This window comes from Antrostomus carolinensis, unplaced genomic scaffold, assembly GCF_000700745.2.
Source record: "Antrostomus carolinensis isolate BGI_N321 unplaced genomic scaffold, ASM70074v2 scaffold3233, whole genome shotgun sequence".
Lineage (NCBI taxonomy): Eukaryota > Metazoa > Chordata > Aves > Caprimulgiformes > Caprimulgidae > Antrostomus > Antrostomus carolinensis.
Window position 1 is genome coordinate 34,785 of NW_010305679.1, and position 10,643 is coordinate 45,427.

At 37.4% G+C, this 10,643-nt stretch overlaps 1 protein-coding gene across 1 annotated transcript in view; it reads left to right on the plus strand.

Moving 5' to 3' along the window:
* LY75 (lymphocyte antigen 75) overlaps positions 1-10,439 on the plus strand; it is a 43,392-nt gene extending 32,953 nt beyond the window's left edge. Inside the window, exons 25-34 of the mRNA XM_010164844.1 lie at positions 439-607; positions 1,803-1,964; positions 2,910-3,032; positions 3,442-3,636; positions 4,682-4,902; positions 5,963-6,137; positions 7,037-7,204; positions 8,503-8,625; positions 9,073-9,240; positions 10,255-10,439. Of these exons, the coding sequence (XP_010163146.1) occupies positions 439-607; positions 1,803-1,964; positions 2,910-3,032; positions 3,442-3,636; positions 4,682-4,902; positions 5,963-6,137; positions 7,037-7,204; positions 8,503-8,625; positions 9,073-9,240; positions 10,255-10,439 (1,689 nt within the window). The remainder of the gene's footprint in view (positions 1-438; positions 608-1,802; positions 1,965-2,909; positions 3,033-3,441; positions 3,637-4,681; positions 4,903-5,962; positions 6,138-7,036; positions 7,205-8,502; positions 8,626-9,072; positions 9,241-10,254) is intronic.
* Positions 10,440-10,643: the final 204 nt, after the last annotated feature.

Consider the following 10,643-nt stretch of genomic DNA (forward strand, 5'->3'; position numbering starts at 1 on the left):
AATGCATCTGATTTATTAAATCAGTTAAGTACTTAATACATTACTTTCAACTCAGTGTGGAGTAACTGAGACTAGACCTTATTTTCAGGGATTATCCTAGACCAGATAATTATATCCACCATTGATTTGCAGGTGCAAAAGATGTAATTTGGACATCTCATTGCCAAGCCTTCCTCCATAAGCATAGAAGTTAAACATTAACATTTGATAATTTGCCATCCACTTCAGATAATTCAATTTTTTGCAACTGCAAAACTTAAAACAATGAAGCTTGTTATCTTTTGAGCAGCAGATCAGATCGTAAGGGCAGTGGAACACTTACAGTTCTCATGAGAGACACTGTAAATGTTTAGCCAGTGTAAATGTATTATCATGTCTTTTTCTGTACCTCATATTTTTTACTATATAAGCTTATCCCTTTTACTTGTACAATGCTAGGGTGGAAAACATTATGGCTGGCTAGATGGGAAACATGTCAGTTTTAGTCGCTGGTCTGAAGACGATGAAGAAACAAGTGAAGAATGTGTGTTTTTGGATACTGATGGCTTCTGGAAAACTTCTGACTGTTCCTCTGAAAATCGAGGTGCTATTTGCTACACATCAGAAAGTATGTATCCTAGTACAATACTTACAAAAGCTGAATTTTGTTTTATTATAAAGTATAACTGATAACTCCATATTGTAACTTCAAAATTACAACTTTTTTAAATTTACATTTCCTCATACAGGCTGACTTGCCTGCCAGGAAAAAAAGAAACAAGCTCCAAACAGAGGGGTGTGCACCTCTCTGTCTTAATCCACATGTTCTTAAAAAAATTAATTTGGCATGGGTGCGCTGGGCCAGACTGTACCCTTCATATTGCCAACTGATTTTACCTTTGCACTTTTTCTGTAAGATTGTTGCAAACTAATCTCTCCCACTTACATGTGGAAGAACATTCAGCTACCTCTGTACTGTTTACATCTTAATATTGGGACCTCCTGAAATCTCTTCAGAATGGAAGTCTATACAGGGAGGAGGTATATGACTACCTGGAGAAGAAAGATAACAGGTAGAAGCTGCACTGAAAGGTGTAAATTAAAGTAATCTGCAGTTCACAAAACCCTTCTAAATATATACCAATTATAGCAAGACAGGTAGCAATATATCAGGACATCTTTTTTGGGGGGAATACGTATTTAGCATGGCCCTTTTCTGAAAAATAAAAAAAGAAATCTTTCTGAGAGATCATCACAGATTTCTTCCCTAGGAGACCATTATAATTTGTTTTGGGTTTTTTTTTCCATGAGGTGACACAGTTGAGCTGTTGTTGTACATGCTGAGTCACAGTAAAGTGTATATTTGGCACTATGACATACTTAACTCTGTTGTGCTTGCAATTTAAGCAACTGCAGGAAGAGTCCTTCTCACTCCTTAAGTACTAGATAAAGCCACAGAACCGAGATGCGTGGCCAGCTATGTAGTGATCTGCCTTCATACAAGAGGCAATAAGAGTCTTCAGTTATTGGCCTATGCTTAGCACTTTTATGTAGGGATTTTATTCATAAACCTATATAACAACAATTGTGAAAAGTTGTAAGCGTCTGTATTCTTCAATAATGCTTACTGCTGCTTTTGTTACTTTAAAAAAATCACCATCATGAGGAAACTGGAAGCAACAATGTATTATTACACATTTAGAGGATGGCACTTAATTTGTCTTTCATGTTTTTAAATGGTACCTGAAAGTGGTTTGTGGTGTGTCAGGTTAAGTGTTGTTAGTAATAAGTGATGTCCTGAATGTCTTCTTTCCTTTCCTTAGAGAAGATTGAAAATGAACAAGTTACACAAGTTAAGTGCCCACATAAGATTAAAAATACACCCTGGATATCATTTAGAAACAATTGTTACACTTTTATGATAACAAAAAATAGATGGAGAGAACTGAAGTCTCAAGAAGCTCATCATTTATGCAAGAAAATGAGTAAGTACTTTGTCATATTGCAGATATTTATGGACCTACATCAGGTTGAGGGAGACAAGTTTTAGATCTGAGTCACTGTCTTACAATAACTGCAAAGTGAGTGTTGAGAAAGGTTGTAGCATTTGGAAATGTGCGTTAGTGTTGCACTGCCTAATGCTGTTTGCCCTTGCACTTCTCTAATAGAAAGTGACAGAGCATGAGTAAGAGAGTTTGAGAGAGAGATGGCTATGAACTATTGAATTCTGAGATCTCTGAAAACTTGGAAGGTTTTGATTATTTTTCTCTTTATAATATGTAGTTTTTAGATAAGTTGGGTAATCGTTATCTCCTTGGCAACATTCTGGCTTTACAGTCACATTTACTTCATGGGTTTTTTCCCCAGCTTGCTGTATGGAACATTTAGATGAACAAAGTAAAGAGACTGAGAATAGTCCAATTAAGAAAAGCACGTGGGCTTTTCCTGTCCATCCTGAACAAAGTGTAAGCTTAGGAACAGCTTCTCTCTTATATTGTACCATTGTTCCTGACACTTTAGACATGCGTCTTTCCAGACACCGTTTTTATTTTTTGTGAATTGAGTTCAATTCAGTCTTTTTCTTAATACTGTTTCTCTACTAGGCAGTTCAAGAAAATCACAAGACTGCTGATTTTATGTTCATTCTCATTTTATGGGAATTTTTTAGTACATACAACTTAAAGTGACAGTAGAACACACAAATACCTCTGGAGCTGGTGACTTTCACTTATCCACAAAACCAGGGGAAGCACCATTGATACTTTTGAAAATTGTTTTTGCACTGCTCATTTAGTTATTATGTTATAAAGGTCTAGGCTTTACCCATTCTTGATCTGTCTGTAATAATTATTAACAATAATAGCAAAAAAAATTCTTTTGTAACTGAAAGGTGCATTTGTAAAAAAGTAATTTGAAAAAAATTTCAACAGACCCAGAAGCATTTGTTCTGAGTGTTCGAGATGAAGAAGAGAATAACTTTGTTACTGAGCAGCTTCATTCATTCAGCGGTCTGGCTATGTGGGTCTGGCTGGGTGTGATTTATGATGACAGTGGTAAGATTTAAGTTTTTTTTCCTTAATAACTGGATTGGAGACAAAGTTTGCAGCATTTTAAGTGCACGTTTCTTGCATATTTCAGTATACAATTAAAGTCAAACTGAATGCAAACCTATAAAAATGTTTTGTATTTATCTTCTAGAAGAAAATAACTGGACATGCTTTCTGTTTGAGTGATAATTAGATAATCTAGATCTAATTTCCCTGGAAAGCAGGACTTAAAAGGGCCTGGATGAGTAATGCTATCATATTTAGTATTGTATATGGAACTGAATTACAGTAATTTAGAATATCACTGCATTTTTTCCAAAATGAATGCCTGTTAATGTCATTAATATATTCAAAATTGAATGGTATTTGGACACACAATGCCAATGTTTTAATAAATATGCAATGTTTCCCACAGATAAAGTTCTCAAATGGTATGATGAAACTCATCTGACTTACAATAAATGGAGGCTGGGAAGACCTGACATAAAGAAGAACAGTTTTTTTGCTGGTGTAAATCTTGATGGTTTTTGGGATATTTATAATTATTCTCAGAGTTGGCATGCTCATCACTATAATGTGTACAGTATTCTTGCCTGTAAAATTGAAAGGGGTAGGTAGTAGAGAAGTCTTGTGTGTAGTGTTGGAGTGTTGCATGTGGGTCATAATTTTAGTCCTGGTTCTGCAGTACTTGCTCTGTAAGGCTTTGGTTTTGGTCCCAGTGAAACACACGACACAGCTGTTATTGGCTTGTCCTGGTTTTTGCTGGGATAGGGTTAATTTTCTTCTTAGTAGCTAGAAAGCACTGTGTTTTGGTTTCAGTGAGGACTGTTATGAGAATAATGTTGATAACTACAAGGACACTGTGCTTGGGCAGTTTGCAAGAACAGAGGACTGGAAGGGGGGGTGGAAAAAAGTGTAGTAGTTAGTAAAACCCAGAACTGACAGTTGGATATGCCAATAAGATATTCCATAGCATAGTACGTCATGTTTAGTTAATATTAACCAGGGCTGACCGGAAACAGGGGGGGATTCTCTCGGGAATTGCTCAAGCTCGCTTTTCTGGGATTGTGGTTTCAGGATTCCTTTTCACTCGGCCAGGATAGTTATCAGCAGGTGGTGAGCAATTGTACTCTGAGCCAGGATAGTTATCAGCAGGCGGTGAGCAATTGTACACTGCATCATTCATAAGTGATAACAACTAGTGTATATATCTAAAAGTTATCATTATTACTCTTACTATTTTAATTCTATTTTACTCTTCTTATTATTAATTTGGTCTTATCTCAACCTACAAGTCTCCTAACCTTTACTCCTCCAATTCTCTCCCTGATTCCCAGGCTTAGGGGGAAGGGGGAGCTGTGAGTGGCTGTGTCTTGTTTGGCTGCCAGCTAAGTTAAACTATCACAGGGCTTCTGGGGTTATATGGCCAGTGTGTGCACCACTGCTTTAATATTCTGATCAGGAGGAAAGTGCTCCTCCATCAACTGCTCAGTGTTCAAAGTAGCAAAAGGTAACTTACTTGATGTAAGTGGTTTGTACTGAACACTTTAAGGCTTGAATTACATTGATATAGGTGGATTTTAGTGCTTTCTGTATGTTGCTAGTAACATGAACGAAGTGCACAGAACTTGTTGTCTTCTTACTCTTTGAAATAGGACCCCAACGGCACAAGCCTCCATTACCCAAGTCTATTCCACATGGAAACAGAACATACAGGATCCTTCAGAAAAAGTTAACATGGTATGAGGCTTTGAGAGAATGCAAGCACAATGGAAGTGATTTAGCAAGTGCACACAGTGAATCACAACAGTTATTTCTAGAAGATATTGTCAAACGGGATGGCTATCCTCTGTGGCTTGGGTTGTCAATTCATGATGTAAGTATATACTGTTGGCAACCTCAGTAACAGAGCTTGTAAATAAATTTCTGCACAGGTTATGAAATATTTTCTGATACTTTTTTCCAGTTTCTTGGAATTTCTATCCATGTAGTAAATTACCTACTTTTTCAACTCTGCGTAACATGTTTAAGTATATTAAATTTTAGTGTATGTAGCCACTGCACTGAAAGGTCCCACATCATGCCTTGTGGCACAAGGAAGTGTGATTTTCAACACTACCTTTAGAGGCTCCAGATTTATGGCCATCTGTAAGATCAGATTCCAAACAAGGCTGTATGGAACCTGTTTAGTCCAGGTCAGGGCTGGCTCTCTAGGAAGTTATGCATCCCTTCTCCCAGGAGGCATAGCAAGAGACAGCTGCAGATCTTCCTTCTCCTCTGTGTGCTTAACCTTGGAGCCAAAAGCCTGTGGCCCCGACCCCATCCCCACACTAATTGCCAGACATGGCCATGATAGTTAATTGCAAGAATACCCTTCTGCAGAGAGGTGTGTGTGATTTCTATGCATACCTTATCTACCTCTACCTGTCCTTTGGTCTGAATGGGTCCCCCTGCTTCTCACAGCTGATCCTTCATTTTCATGGGTTTGCACCAGTGTATCTGAAGTAGGAACTAGCACAGAAAGTCATTCCTGAGCTGGCCAGCTTTACTTACTGAGGCCATCTCAACAGTTTAGCAGTTTGCAACATATCTAATAACATTCCTAGTATGGAAGGCAGAAAGCTTAAATGAAACAGCAGGATTAAATTAAGTAAAATGTTCCCCATAAAAAAAAAAAAAACAAGGCTAATTGCAGGTTTAAGCTTACGAACATGCCTCAGTTCACACAGGTAAGCAGGATTTCTAAGAATTGATTGGAAAATGCAAACTATGTGGTACATTTATTCAGTATGGATTTAGAAAAGGAGCCACTTGCACTTTAATTTATCACTCTAAAAGGGATAAGTATTCCTAAATGACTTACCAATGACTGATAAGGTTTAAACCACAACCATATGCAGTAGTTTAAAAGTTGCGGGTTTTTTTTCTTTAATTAGGGAAGTAAAGCTAATTTTGAATGGTCAGATGGAAGTGACTTTGACTACTTTCCTTGGGAATTAGAAAACTCAAATACTACTGAGAACTGTGTTCTATTGGATACTAAAGGATCTTGGAACCGTACAAAATGCACAAGTCTTGCTGAAGGTGCCATTTGCTATAGCTCTCCAAACGGTACGTATTATTTTTACTGTTTGTGTAGTCGTCTTATGTATTCTATCTTTACATGTTGTATTTAGAACTAAAAATGAAGGCTGAAATACTACACGTGATTCCCTCTTTAAGAAGAGTTGTCCATCAGGAACAATTATAGAATTGTTTTGGTTGAAAAAGACCTTCAAGATTATTGAGTCCAACTGTTAACCTAACACTGACAAGTCCACCACTAAACCATGTCCCTGAGCACCACATCCATACGTGTTTTGAATACGTCCAGGGATGGTTACTCCACTACTTCCCTGGGCAGCCTGTTCAAGTGCTTGACAACCCTTCTGGTGAAGAAATTTTTCCTAATCTCCCATCTAAACCTCCCTGGCACAACATGAGGCCATTTCTTCTTGTCCTATCACTTGTTACTTAGGAGAAGAAACTGACACCCTGCTTTCACATAGTTGTAGAGAGTGGTAAGGTTTCCCCTCAGCCTCCTTTTCTCCAGGCTAAACAACTCGAGTTCTCTCAGGCAATAAAACACTTTTTAATACTTAAGGGAGATTAATCCTCTCCATTCCACTGGTGAAAATCTAAAACAATCCTGGTTGCTTTTTGATCACCTGTGATATAAGTATGAAACTGTATGTAACTTTTCTGAATTGAAATCTGTATTAAACACATACACCAAACTTCAGAACCCCCTAAAAGGCAAGAAAAAAATGGTTCCCAAGCCTTTGGGACTTGTCTTATGCTCATTTTCAAATAAATTAATCTATGACACATGAAGAAGGAATATAAACTAATACAGTCAGGGTTGTGGGTAGGAGAGGTAATCCTTGTTAATACTTCCTGTCCTCTTACTACAAAGAGGCTAAGCACAAACTCCTGCAGCAGAAATAATGTCAATTTCTTTATCTTTGCAGAGAGACAATTGGAGACAAAGCAAGGGAGCAGAGCCCTGGGATGCCCGCAAATCAGTGGTACCCTACAATGGATACAGTATAAGGATCACTGTTATGCATTTGACATGGCATTTTACAATTTTTCAGTATATAATGTGGAAGATGCTAAGAAAGTCTGCCAGAAACTGAGTATGTTTAGACTTTCTGTCACATAACAACTTGTAATAAGTCTATTGTTTGAAAAGGAAAAAAAGAGTCAACTATCAGAAAACCTACGCTGGTTATACTTCAGCTTTTCAGCTTTTATGCTTCTTTAGTTTAGGAAAAGTAATAGCAAGCTTTATTACTGAAGGTCTGATTAAGGTTCTTGGTAAAACTCTAATGTGCTGACAGTTTGTTTGGCCCGTGGATATCTGTGAATAAAATGTAGGTAGTCATTGATAGAGGATTCTGAAATTTAAGGCTTACAGTTTAGAGGAAATTATTTTATTTACATACAACTAACTTTATTAAAAATAATAACTTTATTTATAATAAAGTTTGTGCTGTTAGCAGTGTTTTCTTATTATATCCTTGCATTAGCTGCTTGCTAATAGGGAGCTTGTTAACATATCAAATGGTTCAAAGCACGAACATTATAGATATTATTAAGGCAAAAGATACCACTTAATTTTATGTCAAATCAAAGGATTTTCTCTCTTCTTTCATAAGCTATGTAGGGAATTGTATTGTGGAAGCTGATGTTAAGCAGTCTTGTGTACAGTTTTTAATCACCTTCTGAGCTTAGAAGCTAGTGACTGTCATAACTTTTATTGAATTATCTTATGTGAAGTTGAATGCACTATGTAGGATGAAAAAGAAGAGGTATAAGTAGTCCTAGCCCTGGATGCAGTTTTCAAATGAGTCCTACCTGGCCTGGTAGTTGAAAGAGAAAGTGATCTTTCTCTAAATTAAGTTTCTGGCTTATATTTGCATATACTTGTAAAGTATACTTGTAAAGAACGGGCATGCTCTGAGCCTGACTCCAGTATACCCCTTCCTCTTTCTTATTCCTTAATTGTTATAAAACTGTATAAAACCTGAGGCCAAATGATGGATTGATTTAGAAGTTAACTTGACCTAGCAAAATGCTGAGCTTTTATGCAACTATATTTTTGAAAAGGGCTTATTATTTGGACAAGACTAATAATTCTGAATGTGGCATATATATCTGTTGATATCTTCCACGTAGTCCACAGCTGCAACGAGTTTACCCCCTTTTTATTTTGTATAACCTGCTTGAATAACCAGTCATCTGAAGCTGCTTTGTATAACATTATGCTGTATTTTAGGGAATGAGGGGTTAATGTCTTTATTCTGCAGGTTACATCAAGCTAATTTTACAAGTCCAGATTCCTCTACTAATTGTTCCCACAGAAAATTTGATGTACAAGCACCATGAAAAGTCTCTGAGGTTGCAAATCTGAACAGTTTCCTCTTCCCCTTAGATCCTTCATCAACCCTTCTGACTATAGTGGATGCTGAAGAAAATGCATTTGTGAGCATGCACATAAAGGAAAACGATCTCATCACCAAGAACGTATGGCTTGGCCTGGCTCAGAGCTCTAAGGGTAAGAAGGAGCAACCATGTATGAGCATGACTTTTTCATGTGGTAAATAAAAAAGCATAAATCCTCAAATAAGAACAGAGTTTTGTGGTGTTGATAGCCTACAGTAACTTCTGCCTGAGGTTGGAATCCCTCATTTAGCATTATAAAGCCCTTTGGACTTTGTAGCTTAAGTCTCTTCCTGTTGCATACTTAAGATAATCAGGAGTCACTGAAATTCATTTTCCCCAACACTGTCATTGGTGCCTGATGGTTAAGCTGCAAATGCATCAAATGCTAGAAATATGGAGGTGTAGCTAGAAGTAATGTGTTCATACTTACTGCTTTTAATATGATAGTCAACCCCGTTTCTTTTAGCAACATAAAGAAATCAATAGATTGTGAATGTCAGTGTGTAGCATTACAGCACGTTCTGGTGATCTAAACTAAGCATCTTTTCCCCCTGAACAGATCAGTCTCTGAACTGGCTTGACGGCTCATCAGTTAATTACGTCAACTGGGAAAATAAAACTGCAGAAGCCAATGAAAAATGCAGTGTTATCCTGTCCACAACTGGCACGTGGTCCAAAGTTGACTGCAGTCGTAGTCAAAGCAGAGTGGTTTGCAAAGCTCCTTTAGGTACAGAAGCATTGATTTTAGCAGAGACAATTTTGTAAAGACTATATTCAGGATTGTCTTTTTTTTGTGTGGGGAAAGTCTGTGTTGAAATAATGAACATGCAATTCACAATAGAACCTACCAAGTATATCTGCCTAAGCAGGAGCCTTCTGTTGCTGTTTTGCCATAAAATTGCATTTCAGGGACAAATTCTGTAGGAATTTACTTCTCCTGGCTCCCACTATCCACTTAAAGGCTAAGGCAGAGAACTGAAATTTCCACTTAAAAAGAGCGCAAAGTAGTTGCTGTAGCTTCTTACCACAGGGTATCTCTCATAGGTGAGTCTGTGTAGGTAGGAACAATCAATCTGCTTGTAAGATATACCAAATAAGTAGGCACTGCAGGTTGTGTTTTCAGTCTTGAGGAAGCTTCTGACAATGGTGCCCCGCAGCTCCAGAAAGAGACTTGGGCCTTGTGTTACTTCCTCATACTCTGCTGTGTCCAGGAAAGAAAGCAGTTACCTGAGCATTAAGCAAGTTCCTGAGAAGCAGTGGAATCTTTCTGATTTTGTACACTTCACTGAAGTGGAAATGCAGGAATAGATTTCACTTCATGCTGCTAGGGAAGACCTCAGCAAGTTATTTTCAGTCCAAGGGAAGCATACATCCCTTCCACTCCAAGAGAGTCCAGGAACTAATTAGATTTCCAAAGTATACAAACCTTGAAGTGTATGTATACGTGCAGCATATACTAGTAGGGTTGTTTTTGTTTTTTTTTACCTCGGGTCCCTTCCAACCTAAACATGATTAGGAAATTAACAACAGAATGCTAAAAAATAAGCTAATAGGTGCTGATTCATATGGGAGCTTAACTTCCCACATGATGAAGCAAAGACTGTTAATATGATGAAGCAGTTTGCCTTAACTTGAACTAAATGCACGCAATATTAATGTGTAGCTACCTAAGCATCAATCTCATGACAAAATATTCTTACAAAACTTTTAAAGAATAACTTTGTGTTTTGTTCTGTTACAGGTTCTAATCATACTGGGGTGGCTGTAGCATTTGCCCTTCTAATTATCTTGGTCTTCATTGTTGGATTAGTGTGGTATCTCTATAAAAAGAAGCGTCTTCACTGGAGTGCCTTCTCTTCAGTACGCTATCAAAGAGGGATGAATGATGATGAAACCGAGGATGTGTTCACAAAAGACAGCTATTGAGAAACTGTTCCTTCTGGGCAATTTAGCACAAATTTCACTGTGTGAAACCATAAGGAATGAACTACTTAATGTTTTATTAGTTCTTTTTGGAAAAGTAATAAGAAGGTTATTAATGGGGGCTAAATTTTGTTCTTTTATACAAGTGCAATTTTTATTCGAGTCCATGGTAATTATTTACATTTGGCCTCAGCCATTTAAAGTGCA